The sequence below is a fragment of the Malania oleifera genome, chromosome 13, assembly GCF_029873635.1.
Source record: "Malania oleifera isolate guangnan ecotype guangnan chromosome 13, ASM2987363v1, whole genome shotgun sequence".
In the NCBI taxonomy this organism is placed as follows: Eukaryota; Viridiplantae; Streptophyta; class Magnoliopsida; order Santalales; family Ximeniaceae; genus Malania; species Malania oleifera.
The window spans coordinates 1519841-1542307 of record NC_080429.1 but is presented as its reverse complement, the minus strand read 5'-3'; the positions used below and the strand labels follow the sequence as shown (position 1 = coordinate 1542307).

Here is a 22467-nt window from a genome sequence, read left to right as displayed (position 1 = left end):
TCCATCCCTCCTGTTGTCTCCGATAATAAATTTTTATATGAGAATAAGTTTATATTCGTATTTTACGACTTGAATTTAAATTTAAAAAATAAAAATATATGTTTCTTACGAGAGTGGGTCGTTAGGAATTAGAAGGACTCTCCAATTCCCAAATGCTCACATAGTTTCCGAAGGCAATAGACCTACCCTCAGCAAATACCCATTAGCTGTTGAATTGAATTCAAAGGCTTCATCATCATGAGTTTCCAACTCATCCAAATCTCAATTGACCACTACGCGGAAACAGATGCCTCCCCTGTTCCAACCCAGTTGTGAAATTAAAAACGTGAGAACAAAAGGATCAGATTTCAGAATTGAAAATTTTAAAATTCAAAATTCAAAATTGAAATTTTTACCTTTCCTGAACGGCAAGAGTCCAGTACCCACCCGTGTATAAACGGGTTTAGCTGGCCCGACCGCCCCCTCTTTAGAACAGAGCAGAAAGAAACAGAGCCTCTTCCGTGTAAAAAGCAAGTAGGCATTAATTTATTTATCCATTAATTGACATCTCGCCTGCGCATATAAATACCAATCACCCACTTCCCAAAATTCTCTCCATCCCAATTTCATTTTTGCATATGTGCTTTACTTTGGAAATTGTTGTTGATCATCTATAATGAGCAATATTCCAAGATCTTTGACAGACTCTGCTCTCACCCTCTTCAACCTCGCCATCTCCTCCTCTGATCCCTGGCCTTTTTCCCACTTCTTCTCCTAATTAAGTAATTAACCCTTCAATCACCATCCAATTCGCTAGAATTTTCCGTTTGTTTCTCGGGAATCCGGAGATGGGGTTCGGCGGAGACCACAAGAGCTTCCACCTGCACTTTCCCCTGCACCACCACCACCACCATCACGATCATCAGAAGGACAGCAATGGCGGAATTAGCAGAGAAATCCCAAAAGGGTGTCTGGCGATCATGGTGGGCCAAGGAGAAGAGCAGCAGAGGTTCATAATTCCGGTGATCTACGTGAACCATCCCCTGTTCATGCAGCTGCTGAAGGAGGCAGAGGAGGAGTATGGGTTCGATCAGAAGGGTCCAATCACCATCCCCTGCCACGTTGCAGAGTTCCAGCACGTCCAGGGCATGATCCACCAGGAGCAGCTCCACCCCCATCACCACCACCATATCTGGTGTTTTGGGGTTTGAATTTTTTCTCCTTTTTTGGGTGAAAGATTCAAGTTTGTGGGTATGTGGATTATTAATTAAATGGCTTGCTTGATTTGGCTTTGTGATTATTATCTCTCACCAAAAAATGTAAATTTGTGGTTTGTGGTTTTGTTTTTTTGGGTTTGATTTTGTTCATGTAAGTTGTAGAAGATGATGACGAAAGAATGACATTATACATGATTCATTTGAAGAAGAAGTTGTACCTATTAAGTTATATATAATCAATTATTTTCATTTTTAAATTTTTCCATTTTTAATTGTTAATATGAACACATTTTGGTTTTGGTTTTGGTTTTGGTTTTAAGAGAGAGAGAGAGAGAGAGTCGATAATATGGAATTTGAAGGGGTCCAATTAAAGAGCGATTGCTTGTGGCCATAAAATTTGCATAAAGCCCAATAGGATAAGCATAAAATATATTCTATATTTTTATTGGATGATTGTTCTTTTACTTTTTATTTTTAATTTATACATATTAATTTGGAGTAATGAAAAAAATTATCGATTTAGAATAGGTCACGAATGAATTGGTATTAAATGGGATTTTAACTTTATTAATTTGAATTTTTGAACAAATTTGTTCATAAGTATGATCGAGTAACTCACACAATTATATTTTTTAATTGGATTTTATTTTTAATCATTGAATTTGCATAAAACCCAAAATGATAAGCACGAAAATGTAAGTTGACGAAGATAATAAGAAAGAATCGACATATAAGATAAATTTGCTTTTGAATATATTTTGATAATCGATATCGAGTAATTAGGGTGTCCAAATGGCTCGTTAGTGACTAGAGTTCCTATGTAACAAAAAAAATTAAGATTTATGAGCGAATTGCAATAAATATGTTCACATATATTTTAATATCTTAACTTATTTGGGTCAAATTAGCAAAAAAATGTAGCATTTATTATTTTAATTTATTAAATACGTTGTCAACACTTTTAAATTGATACATTATAAGACCCCCTTAAGTATAATATAAGGATATTATCGGTTGAATTTATAGAACTTGTTGATTAACTCTTTGGCCTCTTTAAAGTTTAAATTCAATATAAGAAGATTTTTCTTTAATTGTATGGATGAATATATTGAGCTTGTTTAATAATTTTTTGCCAAAAACACTTTTGAATTGAAGAATTGAAAAATCTCTTCAAAATGCAATTTAAGGAAATTAATTTTTTATCATATTGATAAATTTATACTACTCATTTTATTGAAAAACAGTTATAAAACAGATCGTTAAATAAATTCATAACAACCAATTCATAACACTAAATAAACATAAATATAAACAATGGATTCTTCATGCTTATTGCATTCCTCGATGCATTCAGGATGCACGAAAAAGAGAATTTTGCATCGTAATGGTCATTTTTTTGCTTAGTAATAATTCTGATATATTATTAGAACTTGCCAAACATAGCCAATCTCTCTTTTGGCTAAGTGGGGTTAATCCTTCTTAACACAATGAGCACTATATTATAACAAATTATCTTACATTACATTTGAGAGAATGATTTCGGATCTTACATTTAAATTTATGTGAATCTGGATTTAGATTTGTATAGATTTTGAATCTATATTCGAAGACTTTTGAATTTAGATTTGTATTGGGTTAAATAAAATATAATATAAATTGTATTAAAATTGATACAAATCTACTTAAATCAAACATCAAAACTTGAAATTAATGCTTTTAACATTGAATAAAATTTTATACAACTTTATTTTATGTTTTATTTCGATCGACACAAATTTAAATTTAAAACTCGAAATTTATACTTTCAAACACAGTATTATAATATTTTCTTTTTAATATTCAAGCATCTCTCTCTCTCTGTGAGAGTGCTCTGCTGTTTGGTAACAAGAAATACTACATCAAGCATCATCATTGCAAGTTCTCCTTTTTCCTATGTGGGTGCGGGTTCATCCTATCCATGGAAATAACAACGTCCAAACAGGGGAGAACGAAGAAGAAGAAATAATAGGAACTAATTAAAGATGGAGGGAACAAAGGTGGGCGGCGGAAAGGGACCAGGTCTGGAATTGGTGCCCAACCACTTACCACACCCCCACCATATTTAAATACATTACTATGAATTTGTGGTCCATAAAGCATTATAATCGAAAAAATATTGTTCATCTTAAAGTTCAAAATCAAACCTGATTAATTTCTATATTTATAGAAAGAGAAGAATAAATCAATATGTGTAGAGGAATGATTGAGAAAAAGTATTATGCTTGGTGGGTAAGCGAAGAACTACACAAAAATAAACTTCAGAAGATTTTCATAGGCCTTTAAGGTTGTGTGTGTAGGGGTGAGTGTAATTCGGTTAAAATCGAATTAACCAAGTAAATATGGTCGGTTCGGTTCGGTTTTGTTTTATATATATTAAAAATCTATATTTTATATATATTAAAATATTAAATCGGTTAAAATCGGTTAATTGATTTAACCGAAATTCGGTTCGGTCAGTTTTGGGTTTAGTTAAATATAAAATTTCAATAGATTAGGTTAATGAGATTTTTTAACTGAAATTTTTTGGTTAATTCGATTAATTAACCAAATTAACCAAACCTACCGAATGCTCACCCAATGAAGACACGAGTATGGGAACAACCCTATTTTTTAAAATAATAATAGTAACATTTGTTTTTTGAAACTAGTTTATAATAATAATAATACCAAACACATTTCTATTTTTAATTTTTGAACACAACTTTGAAAACTGCTAACTACAAACTATTTTTGAGTATAAAAGAAAAAAAAATTACGTGATACATTCTCTTATTTTCAATTTCCAAAACAACAATACGAAAAGTAGGTTTACAATCCTTAATTAAAAAATCGCTTAAGTATTATTATTTTTCAATTATTGCTTACTTGGTACCACTCGAGATAATGACATAATACCTAATTAGTACCCCTTTTCTTCTCTAACCATAATCGAACATATCAAGGATATGCATATTTATAATATAACTTTTTTTTATAGTGTCAACTATGATTGACCAAACAAAAAATTCTGCACAACTAAGGGCAACTAAGTTGAAGAAATTTTTATTCCCTTTCTTATTAGTTGTATAATCACACACACAAATATATTTGACTTTGAAAATGTCTTGTACGTTAAGCTTTCAATTAAAAAAAATTTTCTTAAGTCAAGGAGCTTCCTTCATATTTACATGAGCCCCTTCTCCATATGCTAAGAAAACCCAAATGTGCATATGCTTTTAATCAATGATTGGTGTCTAAAATATTGATGGTATGGGTAACAGGTTCACAAGGCTGTGTAAACAAAGACAATACATGAGACATTGAGAATCACAATCTCTCTTTCCTTCTCTAGTGCTACCATATGAATCCCTAACTATTAAAAAAAAATTGTTTAAAATGGTGAATTTTTTAGTTCACACTACATGTATGGTTTTCAAAAAATCATACTCGGTGTATTTTGTTCTCTTAATTTAAAAAAAGTAAAAATTTTAAACAAATAAAAAAAGTACATAGCCTCCACGGGCATGACGCGGTGGAAAGGCATTAGCACGTAAGAAAGAGCATCGGAGGTTCAATTTCAGGTAGATACACTCACGGAACCAACAGTACCTGTGGATGGTGAGAATTTACTCTGTGAGTCAACGGAGACTGTGGATAATAAGATGAGCCAGCGGGAACTGTAAATGTCTTTCTAAAGGGCTTGTTGGTAATTGGAGTTCTTATGTAATAAAAAAAAAAAGATGGAGCACAATTTTAATATGAATAATCATATTTAGATGTTATTCAAGTACCGTTTATAAGAGAAATACTTACCAAGAATAGTTACTCCATATACTATTTGGAACCTACTAATCATAAAATGTCATATTAATATTTGAGTCTAATAAAATGTTGAGGAACTCTTATAAATTAGGATTGTGTTTTTTTCCAGTTAATTGAAAGCCCATACTGAGTTGGGCTAAACAATGGGAGGTAGCCCATCTATCATCTCATATCCCTTTTCATTCCTCTCAAGATTTGAACCCGAGACCTTCTCTAGTTTTGACTACTAGGATGTTACTTCAACCCACACTAAATCATGTCTCTTACTTGTACGAGTCCAAGCGCTAATATTGCTCAGAAGAAATGTTGATTAGTGTTAATACCAATTATATATCCAAACATTAATTTTACAATAATAAGTAGAAGACTTTACAAAAGGCAAATTTGTCTCATGCAAGGCACATAAGAGAGCAGGGTCACGTGTGAAAGCAGACTTGCTCCCAATAGGTCAACTATGTACAAATCGCCTAGCAGCCGTTCTATGCGCGGGTATTCAAGGACTTTGACACTTCGTAATATCCTGAAGCCCACACCTGTAAACCCACTACGCATGTATGGAAACTGGTATGTGTGGTTTCTAGCAATTATTTTTTGGGTAGAGGAATTGGGGAAGGGAATGCAAACGCAGAGAAGATGATCGAATCAAAATAGAAAACGGGTTGTGATTGATTTTAACGGGAGGGATTTGTTCTTGGATCAGCATTCTATCTTTTGGGACACAGAGCCTCCTCTTCATCACTAAAATTTCATTGATTGATTAGGCTGAAATATTTTACACGTGAAATTTCCACTACATTTTCATTTTTAGCCGATAAAAAGATTGCAAGTTAAACAAAAGCTCAAAGAGAACAGTTTGGACATGCATAATCATATTCAGATGTTCCTAAAATGCAGTGTTTAAAGCTAAAATATCAAAAATGATGCTGCAGAGTTGTAATAGTTTTCCCTTTACCACCACATCAACATTTTAAAAAATAAAAATCCATTATGTATAGGATAAAAGACACTGATCTTCTATGAAGTTTGGTGAAAAACAAAACAATGACGTCTCTGAGGCTTCAAGAATTTCAGGGACCTCTCCTAAGATTCGCTAAAAAGATACAAATCGCATCTCGTATTTTACAAAAAGATATATTTTTTCAGGAGAGGTATTTGTCTTTTTGACAAACCTCAAAAGGAACATTCGTAATATTTTTAAAACCTCATAAGAGGTTTCATCTGAAGAGAGATGAATGTCTTGTGCCCTAATGAAAAATGTCCAATAAAACCACTACCAATGGCAATTTGAGTTTCTAAAAATATTTTTAAACTCACTTACAAAATTATTATAGGAAAAATATATTCAAAGATAAAACTGCCAAGTATCAATTTTTTGAAATATCAGTGACGCGCCCTGGCATGCACATATGCTCGAGACAAAACTGCCCAAAAAATCAATATGTTCAACCAAACTTAAAACAAAGAGGTTTCTGAAAATTAATAAAAGCTAAAAAATCATGTATGAAAAATTTATATAAAATTAAAAACCTTAAGAACTAAGAAATTGGTCACTCCACTGTCTCTTACAACCATACTTATCATTAAAACTCAAAGGGGACACAGAAACACTATCTTCAAAAATTATATTTGCCTCAAAGAATCTCAACATCTGGTTCTGTATACAATTTTGGAACTGAACAACGGCTACAAAGATCTTGGGCACATTTTTCAGCACAACATCGTCTACACCTTCAGGCTTCAATCTACACATTTCCACTAGGAAAAAAAGAATTTGACAAAATTACAAACACTGCAATGAAATTCTATAAACTATTGTAAGCCACCATCCTCTATGTATTCTACTGACGATGTCTTGTATTAGAACTACGTATTGTCACACCGTGTAAAAATTTGGTATAGCCAAGGAGACCGAGTTTCCCATCAGAACTTCTGATCCAATCATTGAATAATGAATGGGCTGTAGGGCCAAGATTCATTTCCTGCACAGATTGTTCTTAAGGTCAGCGGGTCAGTGGATAATGAGATCAACTACAATAGATTTTCTGAAAAATAGGGGGTACCTGTGCCAACTCCTCAACCGACGTGACATGATTACCTTCTTGCTCAAAAATCTCAAAAGCAGTACTTGCAATATCCTCCCATCCTTCAAGAGCCTCAAGCTGAAATGTGCTGATTGCAGCAGCACAAAACTCCTCAAAATCCATCTTTTCAGAGAGTGGTTCCATCTAGAGTTGAAAATCAAAACCCTTACCTTTAAATCAAATAGAACATGCAAAAAAACAAAATACCATCCCGCAAAATTTACATGAATACATGCAATAGGAGTTGCTAATTAGAATTTATTGAGTAGAAATTATATATCCATCCAAAATGTATGAAAATTGATTATTTCTTCTTCCTTTTCTTTTTTCCTTTTCTTTTTTTGGCTTTATTCACTTTTTGTTAGAATATGCCACAACCTCCTGTAGTTTGACTAGGAATGTTAATTTTATGAAACTTTCCAATTTAAAGGATTCTAAGTGGAAGCAGTATTTCTATTTTGTGTGTTGGAAGTCATATTGCGGCAAGCTCTAAAGCAGTAAAGCATCTAACTGACATACAGATATGGAAAAAGCTTGGCCGGCAAGGTAAGGTTCATACTTGGACATCAAGGCTTGATGGTCATCTTCTTCAAGATGGAAGATAAATTCAGTCCAAAGAGTAGGGGATTGTCCCAAGTGGAAGGAGTTTTCACTTATAGCGCAAGGAAGCAACTGGTACAATGTAAAACTGTTAAACTGCATTTGGAGATGTCTTGTTTGGGCTGCATCTGACATGACAGAAAACTAAAAGTATGGTATGGTGTGTGAGTTATGTGAGATTGGGTGTACGAAGATTTTGGAGAAAGATTGTAAATCCTTTACTCGATCACTGCAGATGTGCCTGTGTTGGATTGTGGATATATGCCAAGTGGAAGGACCAACCCATTAATCTTGTGCTCGTGTCCTGGGATTTCTGTTTCAATTTTATGTATTGTTTTTAGCACTGCATTTTTTTTATAGGAATGCCACACTCAAGGAAATAGGATGCTATACAAATCCTGTTTATCTAACAGAAACACAAAACAAAAATTTAAAAATATAAAAATTAATGTAATGTTCAAGCAGATCCAATGTATGATATATTGTTTAAGAACAAATATTCATGATACATCAAGACATCTTACCGTGTTTAAAATTTCAAGGACCCTTGACGACTTCATTGCATCTGTGGCATTTTTCATGAGAGCCTGCCATTTTTTCACAGAAAATTATATAAGAAATAATAAAGATAAATAGTGACTGCAAAAAATTGAATATGCACCATAATCACCACAACATGCTACTCTTTAAGATCATAGGTCCAAACAGTGACCTATACTTCAACTTAAATGACAGATAACGAAAAATAAAAAATAAAAAATAAAAACAGAACCAACTAACCGCTTTAAAATTATCAAGAGATACGAGCCCATTTTTTGGTTCCAAAAGCCTGAATTGAGCACTAAGGTACACAAGCTCATCCTCAGGTAATGCCTTTGAGAGAGCCTGCAATCATACAAAATGATGTAAAAACCCTGTAGAACTGGTGTTGGCTAAAAATACACTCGAAAAATCAAGAGTGACTCTCTCAAAAAATTGATCCACATACATATCATGCTGCACTCAACAATGTTAAATATAAGGCAAGCCTCATCACACCTGGCACATATACCCTTTCTAGATACGCACACACATGGACACTCAACGGAACTACCTTTAGCGCTGCTCGTTTAAAAGGAGTTGCACGGACATACGACTTGATCAACTTGTAGATAAAAATATCTAAAGGCACAGCACGATTTTCATCTCGTAGCCAAGGATGAGCTGTGAATATAAAGCCACAATAAGAAAAATTCCATGTTTGCTGCCACAAGCAAAAACTAAAAACAAACATGTATAATCGCCTATAGCTACAATGTGCTTGTGGCATATACAAACAAGCACTGGCATGTGCATCACACACACACACACAAGTAGGAGGAGGAGAGAGAGAGAGAGAGAGAGTTCAACAGTTCATTGTTGAATCAATGGAGAATGATGTAAAAGACAGGGGGAAAACTTACTCAGAGCCTGAGCAGCCGTCATTCTTTTCCTGTTATCCTTGTTCAGAAGCCTTTTCACGAAATCTTTGGCTTCTGATGAAACTGCAGGCCAAGGTGAATCATCAAAGTTAGGATCAGCTCTGAGCACAGAACGAAAAATTCCTGATTCGGTTCGTGCCCAGAAAGGTCTGCTTCCACATAACAATATATATGTTATGACGCCAATGCTCCACATATCTGCTTCTAGACTGTATGATCTATGGAGTACTTCAGGTGCAACATAGTATGCACTTCCAACAATGTCGTTCAGACGCTGCTCTGCACATGCATCAGAGCTGAATATTTAACATTTTAAAATTACAGCAAGAATAATGCAAGCATAAATATTAGAGCTCGAACAACAAGTGACACTCTTCAACAACGCACTAGCTTTTTCTAAAAACTATCTTAATAGAAGGAGATGACGAATTTAAAATGCTGAATTTCATATGCAGGTCACAATTATTGGATGTACAGAAAGCAAATGAAAGAAAAGATGCGTCTCCAACTCCAACACAACCAAGCATTTAGAATCAAATTTGTCACTTGATTTCTTCATGTTCTCCATTCATTTCTCTATTCCATTCCATTCCGCAAAATAAACATGAAATTAGAACCACTAAAACAAACCAAGAGCAGGAACTTATTAAACAAATGGTGTGAATCACAAGAAAATCAAATCATGTTTTTATGCTCAAGAATTGGACTCAGGCAACCATATACATAATAATTGTATAGCTTGGAATCCTTTATCCACAAAGATTCAGTTAAAGCATCAAAGATTTAACGCCAACATCAAACTTTGAAACCATGTCCAGGCACCAATTTATATCACCAGAGGAGATACCTAGTTCCCCACTCAAATTGATTGGACAACACTGGCATAGGATGGCACTACTAAAAAGGTTCTCTCCTCTTTCCCTCTCTCCATGAGGCCAGAAGTTTAATAACAATCAATTCATTAGTCTCCAGTTCAGATCACAAAAGGATATAATTGGGATACCAAAGCAAGCATTCAGATGCAATTCTCATTCAAGATAACTTCTACTTTGGAGAATTCTATCAAACTCTTTTAAGGTTAAAACAAACATTTGACTTGAGGATCAATTAATATATCTCCCAACAACTTGTGAATGTGCATGAAATAATTCAGTGTAAGATGTATGTGTGGGCAACTGCAAGTGCATGTGTCATGTTCAACTAGGTCAATCCACGGCCAACTAACTACAAAACAAATGGCATTTGATATTGAAACAGAATACTGTTTATAGTAGAAGTTTCAAGCTATACAGCATAAACTATTGGATTTGATAAATATGTTTTCAAATATCCTACTGGAGCTTCAGCCTTCTCTAGATTCCCACTTAATTTTTAATTTCAGTTACACTTCCAATACTGATGCTTTCTTTTTGGTGGAATATTTGTTGGTCCTATAATTGATTTCTAGTCTTCTCTTCTTGCTTCTTTTAACTATAATTGCAAATTTTCCCATTTGTTTTTCTACATATTCTTGATTCTTCTCAATTTTTGCATTTACAAAATATTTGACCCATGATTGTCGTACTTTAAAACTTGTCCATATTTTTTTTTTCATTTTCCATAAAATCCATGATCCCCATTTTGAATCTAAAAGTCCACCATCAAACCTTAATTAAAATCCCAATTTTGACAACCTTGACTGCCGGCAAGTTAGCTAGCTTCTCCAGTCCTTTTCTTTTTTAAATAGAGGGAAGAACCAGCATAATATTTACAATCTACCTTGTGGCCATTTTCTATTGAAATGATGCTCAATTTTCGTGTTTGCACCCCCGAACCTCCACACACTATGAAAAACACATCCTTTTTCCTATTTCAAGTTGTCATAATCATTCAATACATAAAAAGCACAAGCAAGAAAAGAACACGGCTTCATACCATACTATGAAACTTCTTAGCAACTTTTCCATAGCAATGAGCCTAGCCCATGGAGAATGTGCTCCATAATTTAAGCAAATAACTCTTGTGGGGAAAAAATATTTATTTTCACCAGCCAAATATATAGGAAAGCAAATGGCAAGCTGATGTCATAGGCTTACTAATGCTAATGGATGAATGTGGAGATGAGGCCTTCCCAGTTTGTATTGTAAATTCCTAGCTCTTAATGAAAGTATTTCCTACTAAAAATGAATAAAATGGAACAGACACTGCATTAGATGGAGTTTCCAGTTGAACTTTAGAACTGAAAAAACAGTGTGTTTCCATGTAAGAAATGAATAACAAAACCAATAAAAACCATTAATCATCCATATGTCTTATATTCTAGTGAAAACTTCAATTTGTGTACTCACAGCTCCATGTTAATCACGTAAGACAGAAGCTCTTCAAGTAAATGTAACCATTACCTGGCCTAACAAAATCAGATAGACCGAAATCAATTAGCTTCATTGGAGCACCCTCATCTCTTGAGGTAAAAAGAAAATTCTGCAAAGCAATCAAAGTTAACAGATTAATTTGTTAAAGCCGGAATGACAACTAGACAGACAACCAGATTCACACACTTGCCACACAAAATCATTTACATCACAAATTTTAAATAAAAAAGTGACATTTAAGTACATTTTAATCCCATACCTCTGGTTTTAGATCGCGATGCACAACACCTTGAAGATGACAAAAGGCCACCACATTCAAAATTTGAACAACAATAGCTTTAGCATCTTCTTCTATGTATCTTCCACCTCTGCCAAAAGAGAATAGTAAGATGTGCCTCCACACAGACCCATTTAATCCGCGAGGTAAAGCATAAAACTAACCATTACTAGAAGAAGAAAATAAAGCATCCTCTTTTTACCTAGATAAAATTCTTTCCAGTAATTCTCCACCTTCACAGAGTCTGAAAACAAAAACAAAAGACTACATACATCAATACTAGCTATCAACTTTAACTGATAATAAGTGCCATGGGAAAAACAGCTGCATCTGAAGTTTTCCTGGTAAAGGAAACACAATCACATTTATAGATTTATCCCATCAAAACAATTTTAATTTTTCACCAATAAAAATCAAGAAAAACACACCCAAACATTTTGAGAAGTGTTTACATGAAGAGAGGGGTATGGGGAGGGGATGTTATTAAGATAATTTACTGGGGTTCAAAAATCAATGCTAATAAATTTCAACATCATTAGAACAATGAGTCACATACTCACATATCCATGATCAAAGAGAAACACAAGCATCTCAATGAAATTCTAGCCAAGTTAGACCATAATTCCCATAAATAGGTGCCTTGAATAATATTATAAAACTAAAAACTTACTCCATGATTATGTAGACATTATTGGCATCCTCACATGCATCGTGAAACTTGACCAGATTCTTATGCCCAGATAAAGCTTTCAATATTTTCACCTCCCTACGAACATCTTCAATCGATATCGCAGTTGTCATCTGCCAAATAACACTCATTTAGTAATTAGCATCATCAAACTGGGAGTTGTGTTCAGCAACCTACTTTAATATTTAAAAAAAAAAAATTCAGCACAGCACATAAATAAACAAGCCCCACCCCCGCCTCACTCTTACACATAAAAACCTAAAATAATGGAAGTAATACATGAAAAAGGTAATTTAATCCCAGTGGCACTATTCCAGGCTTGCTCTACAGCCATTTTACAATTGAAAAAGACATTATCCTCCCCTAAGGTTTGACAAAAAAACAAAGACCTCCCCTCCCCTGATGTTTCAAAAATGCTCCCGTGAGGTTTCAGAAATGTCTCAAACTTCCACTGAGGTTTGCCAAAAAGACACAAATCTCTCCTAAAAAAACTTATCTTTTTGTAAAATACAAGAGGAGGTTTGTGCCTTTTTGGCAAATCTCCAGGTGATTCCTGAAATTCTTGAAACCTCAGGGAAGGTCCTTGGAATTTTTGAAACCTCAGGGGAGGTTAGTGTCTTTTGCTCTTACAATAAATATGCGTGGCTCTAGTTCTACAATGGATTCCTTGACCTCACTGCTGGCCTCAATTAACTACTAGTGAGCGATCCTCAAGAATAGTTGAGAATGCAGCTACAAATCCTCTTGCTAGTTGAGAATGCAAGTACACAATCACTTTTATCTCATGGTCACTAGTTTTCAAGTGCAAACAACAAAAAAAAAGGGAGGAAAATAAATGCAAAACCAAGTGCACATGGCTCCTATGCCACATTGAGGGTCTAGGAAGTGCATGATAAATGCCTGCCTTACCTCCATGTTTGGGAAGATTGTTTCAAGCCATGAGTGTAAAGCTCAAGTTTGAGCAAAACACCCTTGTTAGCCTGTCCTTCGGTCAAGGATTACCCTCAATTTTTATTTTTTATTTTTTTTGTTGGGGGAGGGGGGAGGATGAAATTATCAAGCAAGGAGCTGCTGAACTACTAGAGAGGATTCCCGGTGATAAATTAAATTAGTTAGGAACAGATTGTACTGCAAACGATCACTTTTTATGATTCATTCATTAAATTCAATACAATTTGAATAAAAAAGGCAAAATGAAATGATCTGACAATCCAATGAAAACCATGAAAATGTTATACAAGTAACTATTTTATGATTCATTCATTAAATTTAAAATAATTCTAATAAAAAAGGAAAAATGAAATGATCTGACAATCCAATGAAAATCATGAAAACATTATACAAGTAAAAAGAAATACAATCCTTTTTTTTTTTGGTAAATGCTTCACATTTAGAGAATGGCAAAACAAAAAAGGATTAAGATTTTGGAAATTCAAGTTCCTCGACATTTAGCTCATCTAAACCACAATATCTTAAAGAATCTCCCACCAAAAGATTTGATTTTTCTTCTCTCAATATAGGGTGCTTCAAGTTCTTCAACATTTAACTCCATCGATGTCTTAAGGAACCTCTTGCACCTACAGTTGTGCCCTTCCTTTCAATACAATGCCCTAATTCACATAAATTTTAGGAACCTCAGCGTTACCTGCCAAAAACACTACCTAGTGTAATGGTCTTGGTCCAGCTCCGGTGAGGTATTCTTTGCTTTGACCTATTGTGCTTGAAGTCTCTCAATCAAGCATTGTACGCAATGTTCTCAGGAAAGAATTGGGCCTTAAGCTCTCTCTTCAAGTCTGCCCAACAATCAATAACACAACATCCATTCTAAATTTCATCATACTTGGTACATCACCATAGTTTAGTATCACCAACCAAGTACATTGTTGCAGTATTCACTTTCACCTATTATGAGTCTGTCCTCAAAGCACAAAAGTATTGCTCTATATCAAACAATAAGTTCTCCAACTCCTTGGCATCTCGGACACCCCTATATGTCGTGGGTTCTGATACCTTGGCCCTGCTAAACTCTGGAGTTTTAGAGTCTCCCATCGCAAACACCATCACATTTATCTTCACAGTCAAACTAGTTATCTAAGCATGTAAGGTCTCAACAGTATGATGAAAGTCCCATGACAATTCCACCATCAAACTTTGTTGATGTCTTTGTGATCCCTCCAATTCATCAACATGTTCTATAAGTCAGGCCATCTTTACGGCGACATTGCCGGTTCCCGTCTCAGCCTGTGCTTCTAACACACCAATTCTCTTGGCATTGGTTGGCATGGTCACTTACCAAAGCTTTTCCAATCCCCCAACGAAGGCAAATAAAGTCACATAGCAATTAACTAAACTCTAATATCAAATATAACGGTCTCGGGCCTAACTCCGATGAGGTTGCTTTGATCTACTGGCCTCACGAGTTTGTCCTATAAAAGGTGTCTCACATATGCAGATTTCAAACCATCCTTATAAGCTCAAGATCTCCATAATACACATTTGATGTAAGACCATGACAAGCTCTCCCATCCAATCTTTGACTTCCTTGTCAGATTGATCTCCCTAGTACACATTCAATGTGAGATTATAACAGACTCTCTTGTCTCTGACCTCCTCATCAAAGCTTATATCTATTTGTAGGATCCATTCACAATTACCCACAGGATGGATCCGCTCACATAATAATATGCCCAGGGTGGATTCGCTCATATCATAGTACCCTCAAGGTGGCTTTAATACCAAATATAACGTATTGAGCCTAACTCCGATGACATATTATTTGTTTTGACCCACTGGCCTCACGGTTAAAAGGCGCTTCATATAGTCAAAGTCTAAACCATCCTTATAAGCCCAAGATTTCCCTAGTACGCATCTGATGCAGGATCGTGACATTTATCCCCCAATACTTCCTTAACCGCACAAGTTACCACACAATTTGTCCATTTTCTTTTTCTAAAATCAACTAAACCAATAGTCAAACAAAGAAGGTCCAACCATATTCAGTAAATATCTTGAATCTTCACATTCTCCATGTGTTGCTAGCAAATCTTCATTGCAGTCGCAATTTTGGCCTCTGGAATGATAAAGCAATGTGTTAGGGGGTGACAATGTAATCGGGGTTAAATGGGGGAGAGAGATGGCTTTACATGTATTCACCAGGGATTTGTATATGAATATCAAATTACTTCTGTTATGGCTTGTATACTTGTTCTCTTACTTGAATAAAATAAGTAGTCATATTTATCATTAAGCTTGAATGTCTCTTGCCTTCATGATCTATTGGTGTCTATATTATTATTTCATGATTATGAGTGGTTGTCAAGACTTATGAGTTGCTCATGTTTGCAGGCTTGAACAAGTGAATATTGGCTGACTCTGTTGGGGGAGAGCCTCTAACGAGTGTCGTCAAAACAAATGAGGTCCAACCATATTCAGTAAATATCTTGAATCTTCACATTCTCCATGTGTTGCCAACAAATCTTCATTGAAGTCGCAATTCTTGCCTCTGGAATGATAAAGCAATGTGTTAGGGGGTGACAATGTAATGGGGGGGTTAAATGGGGGAGAGAGATGGCTTTACATGTATTCTCTAGGGATTTATAAATGAATATCAAATTACTTTTGTTATGGCTTGTATGGTTGTTCTCTTACTTAAATAAAATAAGTAGTCTCATTTATCATTGAGCTTGAATGTCTCTTGCCTTCATGATCTATTGGTGTCTATATTATTATTCCATGATTATGAGTGGTTGCCGATACTTATAAGGGGCTCATGTTTGCAGGCTTGAACAGGTGAATATTGGCTGACTCTATTGGGGGAGAGCCTCTAACGAGTGTCGCGCGGCCTTCAATTGAGCCTTATTTTGGGGGGTCCATGACGGTATCAGAGCACAGTGTGTGTGAGCACCATGAGCAGCAAGATGAGAACTTCGAAGCATGCAAATACAAAGCGCATTGAGGCGCTGGAGGCAAGAGTGGCAAAACTTGAAACCTTGGAGACGAAGTTCTTCGAACTCCAAGCATTTGTGACAGAATTGTCAAAAGAGAGGGGCGTGCTAATAGAGCTTAAGACTGCTCGTGAGAACACTAGAGGAAACCTCTATTGTGTATCTAAGCTTGAGATGAGAATGGTGGAACTTGAGAAATTCGTTCCACGTATAAATCCCTGGAGAAAATACCAATAGAGCTTGAGGTCTTCCAGAATAACAATGAGCAATTGGAAGCCTTCGAGAATAACCTGAAACATATTAAGAGCATAATGTCATCCCTTACATCCCAAAGGGGGAAAGCCAATAGAGCTTGAGGCCTCCCTCAGGAATTAACTAATGATTTTTATTTGCTTGCAGAGAATGTCAAAGAATCTATTAGCACCATGAAAGAGGATTGGAAGAAGGTGGGTAAGCTTCGGAACCTAACGGACCAATTTCAGAACAACTTATAGGAGGTGAGCACAAAGTAACGCAGTGGCCCAGATGTCTTGAAGGCCAATAACCGATACCTGTGGGGGAATTCAGATTAAGGTACCATAATCTAGATGTTATGGGGGTGCTCGAGATGAAAAAGTGTTAGACAACTTTGTCTTCAACCTGGAACACTACATTAAGTGCTCAAGGATTGATCTAGAGGAAGACCGAGTTAACCTTGCAACGGTACATCTTACTGAGGATGCTAAATTATGGTGGAGAACCAAATGTGAAGACATGCAAAATAATTGGTATATCATCAATACTTGGGAAGGGTTGAAACATGCCTTGAAGGAACAATTTTACCCAGGAAATTCAGAGTACAAGACGCGTTGCAAAGTATATGAATTACAGCAGACAGGCTCAATCGGAAGTTATGTATGGGAGTTCCAAGCCCTAATGCTTGGCATCAAGGATATGGCGGATTCTGATAGTCGTCTATTTCCTTCAAGGACTCAAAACATGACCAAAGAACGAGCTGCGAAGGCAAGGGGTTCATGACCAAAGAACGAGCTGCGAAGGCAAGGGGTTCATGACCTTCCCTCGACTCTCGCAACAATTGAACAATTGGAGGATTTCTCAAACCAGACCCTAGCAACATTTGGACAATTAAACGACTACTCAAATAGTTCTCAAAAAAGGAAATACCCAACATCCGACAATCATGCACAGAGATCTACCAGGGTGTACAAATCCACAGGCAGGGGGAGCGACAAGGGATCTAATAGCTTCTTGAGCAATAAGGGACGCATAACAACGAGAGAGTGTAAGGACATAGATGCAAGGAATTGGGGGCATCGACCACCACTTGCTTGTTTTCTGTGCATGAAGCCCCATCCCGCAACAGAATGTCCAAAGCGAAAGACCTTGAATGCCTTGAAAACATTCCAAGAGGGAGCAGAAGTCTTGAACACTGACTTGGGAGAAAAGAAGAGTATGGTGGACGTCCTAAGGCTTTTGGGGAGTCCCCAAGAGCCCAAGTAACGAGAGGGATGGGGGAAAAATACTTGCAACTTTTGTAAAATTATGTTCCCTATTAGATGTATTAGTTTTGCATTAATTTTGTGAAATATGTTGCAACTAATCATGTCTTGTTAAGATGGTGACAGATGAACAGCCAAATCTACGACACTCTTTTGATAGCTACTAGGATGGGCATTTGCTTGAAAGCCTACAAACTCACAAATACCCATGTAGACAAAGAGCGATGGCCATGACGGTTGAAGTTGGAGACTTGGTTCTTGGGGAAGCACTACCCAGAAGACTTCTAAGATAGTATGAAAGGCCAATCCATTCACTACTACTTCCCAACAACGACTTAAAACAGCCCCATGTCAACGAAGAAGATTAGTACAAATAAAAGTGCAGGAGTTCAACCCTTCTGTAAATGAAGACGGTAGCCAAAGACGTAGCGAAGATCCTTGCAAATAGAGTTGGAAATGATGAAGATCGTCAACAACAACACCTAGTTAGGCGAGGAGGGGTGATGACAATACAGAAGACTTCAAGCATCTCACATAGGAGATCCAAGATTTCATGAAGTTCAAAACAACAACAACAGAACCTAAAGATTAAAGACTCCCTACAATAAATCGACGAGGTCATTGACAGAATAAGTGGGGGAGAATGTTAGGGGGTGACAATGTAATAGGGGTTAAATGGAGGAGAGAGATGGCTTTAAATGTATTCTCCAAAGATTTTTAAATGAATATCAAATAACTTCTGTTATGACTTGTATGGTTGTTCTCTTACTCGAATAAAATAAGTAGTCTTATTCATCATTGAGCTTGAATGTCTCTTGCCTTCATGATCTATTGGTGTCTATATTATTATTTCATGATTATGAGTGGTTGCTAAGACTTAGGAAGTGTTCATGTTTGCAAGCTTGAACAGATGAATATTGGCTGACTTTGTTGAAGGAGAGCCTGTAACGAGTGCCGCACAGCCCTCAATTGAGCCTTATTTTGGGTGTCCGTGACACAATGTTTATTGACATCAAATCCAACAAACTACGCCTTAGTTTAGCCCCCTACGGTTGATGAAAATGAACCAATTTTGATTGCTATAAAAATTGTTTGCTCACCAGCCCCAAAAATGGAAAGTAAGGTATTGAAAAAGAAATGGCTGATCCTGAGTATTTGCCAAAAAAATAAAATTGACTAAAATGTTTGAATTGACCAAAATGGATGTCATTTTTGTAGACAAATAATGAACTTCTAAAAGCTACCCAAAAAAGCTAAAAAGTCAGCTTTCTAAAAAGCTATTGACCAATATTGTTACAACCACGGTACTAACAACGCAGAATTTTCCAGTTCATGGAATAGAACAGGATTGCAATATGGACATGCCTTAAAATTTAAACCGTTAGGGGTATAGTTACATAGATATAATGATGAAAAATATGTCATGGCACCTGTCTACTTTGTAGAGGATGTTGAGGTGTTTCTAAATCTACATGAGATTTTCTTTTGTAAAATAGACCATCACTAATATAATGCAATATTTCTCCATTTTAATTTATAAAATTATTGAACTAAAAGTTTGGGTCATTGAATTTAGCCTAGCAGAATGAAAATTAACACATTTCAACTTGTTCGTACAAATTAGTGGTTTGCTAGGGTGTTGGCGGTTTTTTCTAGTAACTGCAATTATGCTCAACATTTTACTTTCAAAAAATGAGAAAATAATAAATAAATAAATAAAAATAGGAGCCAAACTCACTCCTAATTGTCTATGCTAATCACTCAGCAACTGGATTGAGATAGAAATAGAGAGCTTATAAATAACTGTTTAGAGCAAGAAACCAACTCAATATTTTCCTACTTCCAACAAATGAAGAAATTCCGAAAGTCGGCGGACTTTTCAAATTACTTCCTTAACCATATACATGGCCCAGTTCGAATGAAAAATGCAAACTGCATGGACTCACCTATAACGTTTAGAGAAGTAAATCTAAATCCAAAATGAAAATCAAGACGATGAATAATTCATCAAAAACAAGTCATCAAAGCACGATAAGGAGTGTTGAGCTCATTGTCTCATCTAAATTGTGGTAGCAATGATAACAATGAACAAAATTCCATGGCTTTACAGTTTAAACTAAACGTAAATATAGAAGCAAATAAAGCCACCGCACCTTAGCTTTGGAGACGATCTTCACAGCCAAAGGTTGACCTTTGAGCTCTCCCTTCTTGCCCTTAGCCCAGCAAGTATGCCCAAAATGCCCTCGCCCAACCTCCTTCCCCAATTCGTACTTTGCCGTGAAATTCTTCGCATATCCGAAGGTCTTATCGAGCGGTCTCTCAGTTTCGCCGCCCTCGTCCTCCGGTATCGGCCCCTCCGACGGCTTCGCGGCCCCCTGCCGCTTCAGGATCGCCGACATGATCGGCCTGGCCGGCGAAGGCGGCGGGAACGGCCATCGGAAGATCTTCCGAGGCGTTCTCGCAGGCGACGCAGTGACGCCGCCGGGGAGAGGGCTCGTGCCGTGACGGTAAGGACTAGGGCAAGGACTGGTGGAGAAAGAGCGAGCGGGCGTGTTCCTAACGGTGCCATTACCAGACGTGGCCGCCGACGCCGGCGACTGAGGCCTCTGAGAGTGGGCGGTATTGGCGTCGCCGGCGGCGGCCGCGGCCGCGGCAGCTACCGTCGCGTCTTCGACGGAAATATTCTTGCTGCAGCAATGCCCCATCGCCGGCTAGGGTTTCCGGATCGAGATCGGTCAGTGTCCACACATCGACGGTGGACAATTCAGAGAGAGAGCGCGAACGTAGAGCGAGAAAGAGGAGGCGATGAGGGAGAGAGCTGGCGTCTCGAATTGAATTTGAAGAACGGAAATGCTCGGGGACGTCGGCTGTGAGATTGAGAAGTCAAAGCCGCAATTTCCACCGTCAGATATCAAGAAATCACGACATCGTCGTCGCAATTGACCTCGTCGATTGGGTCGACGATGGAGAATCGGCTGTGACTGACCGTGAGGACGACTGAGGACGCGTTTTCTTGTTGAAGATTAGAAGAGAAACATTAACCACCGTGACGGGGGGATGCTGTTGGCGTTCAATCGCCATTTATTTCTTAGTCACACTGTCATTTATTAGTGAAGGAGGAGCGTTGATGAATTTAAAGTAATAAATAATAATAATAATTTATTATTTATAAATTATCCATCTATCCATCCATAAACATATATAAAAATTAAACTAAATTCAGCCGTGTATTTTATCTCACGTGGTACAATAATGGAATATTGTGGTGGAGCCTATTTTGCTTTTATTATTTTTTCTATGATCTTGGAAAAATCAAACGCAAGTAAAAAGTAAAAAGAAAAAAAGAGTTTGAATTTTGAATTCAATGAAATTTTTAAAATAAATTTCAAAAACAAAGTGTTAAAGAATAAATATTGTGCACCTAAATTTTTTACCGTTTAAGATATTCATATATTCGGTTTTTCCTGTTGTGTAGTTTATGTGGACTAATTTGAGGGGAATATAAGTGATAGTAAAAATCAAAAAGTAATAGATTAACTTTTTCTTTATTTTTTTGGCTTATTCAAGTTAATGTCGAATTTAATACCGATATCTCTTTTAAATTATGTCAGTTAGTGATGTCAATATTTTTATAATTTTTTCTATATTTACTTATAAGGCGTGTTATGATAGTTTGTTGATTTCTGAATTTCTTTAATGATAGTTGAAACTAACAACTAACTTCTCTATTTCGTGAGTTTTTCCATCGTAAAAAGAACGTTAACTAGTAATACGAATTCATTTCCGTCGTATACTCCCACCAAACAACGTGACTATCTTCATGTTTTTCTTATTTAGAAATAGTAATAGTCAATCTTTCTACTATCAACTATTACATTAAAATTCATATAAATTTAATTTTTGAATCTAAATAAATAAAATCCATTTGATTTGTCGTCAAATTGATTGATCCTTAGTGACTTTAAATGAATTGTATATGCTTGCATGTAAAATATTAGTGTCTTTGAAAATTCTTTCTCAGAGACTAAGAAGAACAATTATATTATTGAATTCTTTGCAATTAATACAACTCCATTTGATAATATACTATATCAAGAAAAAAAAATATTGTATTAATTTTAAACAAGATTCAAACTTAATTAAACTTATCTCAATTCAAATGCTTGCTATTATAAAAATGTTGGGGCCTTTGTTTATCAAAATACCGCAAAAAATTACAACCTTATTTGAAATTTAAAAATATCAATAAAATGAAAAAAATAATATGAGGGAATTGACTTTTTCATGTTTGGTAATCAAAAAAATCAAAAAAGAAAACTAAAAATATGTCAAATAAACGAACAAAAATTTAATTTTACACGTCACTAATACTTAATATTTCTTAATTTTTAATCCTATTAAAATAGATTTATATTTTTAATATATTTAATATTGAGAGGAGAAAAAACTAAACACCCTTTTAGTGAAGATATTAACAATTATGACTAATGGTAGTCTCATTCAGCTAAATTCAATAGGAAAATCAAATTAT

General features: G+C 35.8%; 2 protein-coding genes across 2 annotated transcripts; one reads left to right on the top strand and one right to left on the bottom strand.

Moving 5' to 3' along the window:
- Positions 1-468: 468 nt before the first annotated feature.
- On the top strand, positions 469-1453 carry LOC131145614 (auxin-responsive protein SAUR32). The gene has a single exon (XM_058094789.1). It carries the CDS (start codon positions 828-830, stop codon positions 1188-1190), a length of 363 nt encoding a protein of 120 aa, XP_057950772.1. The 5' UTR covers positions 469-827; the 3' UTR covers positions 1191-1453.
- Positions 1454-6631: 5178 nt separating this feature from the next.
- LOC131145613 (CDPK-related kinase 3-like) lies at positions 6632-21051 on the bottom strand. The gene is made up of 11 exons (XM_058094788.1): positions 20090-21051; positions 12476-12606; positions 12008-12049; positions 11788-11896; positions 11559-11637; positions 9160-9456; positions 8811-8920; positions 8498-8602; positions 8242-8304; positions 7097-7261; positions 6632-7015 (listed from the first exon to the last, which is right to left on the bottom strand). Exons 1-11 carry the CDS (start codon positions 20639-20641, stop codon positions 6875-6877), a joined length of 1794 nt encoding a protein of 597 aa, XP_057950771.1. The 5' UTR covers positions 20642-21051; the 3' UTR covers positions 6632-6874.
- Positions 21052-22467: the final 1416 nt, after the last annotated feature.

Bases quoted from the DNA above. Each gene is read 5' to 3' on its own strand.
- LOC131145614 (XM_058094789.1), top strand. From the start codon at position 828: ATGGGGTTCGGCGGAGACCACAAGAGCTTCCACCTGCACTTTCCCCTG.
- LOC131145613 (XM_058094788.1), bottom strand. From the start codon at position 20,641: ATGGGGCATTGCTGCAGCAAGAATATTTCCGTCGAAGACGCGACGGTA. The intron at 11,897-12,007 runs GTAAAAAGAGGA...CTCTTTTGGCAG, and splicing joins CTGGAAAGAATTTTATCTAG to AGGTGGAAGATACATAGAAG. The intron at 8,603-8,810 runs GTAGTTCCGTTG...GTATGATTGCAG, and splicing joins TTAAACGAGCAGCGCTAAAG to GCTCTCTCAAAGGCATTACC.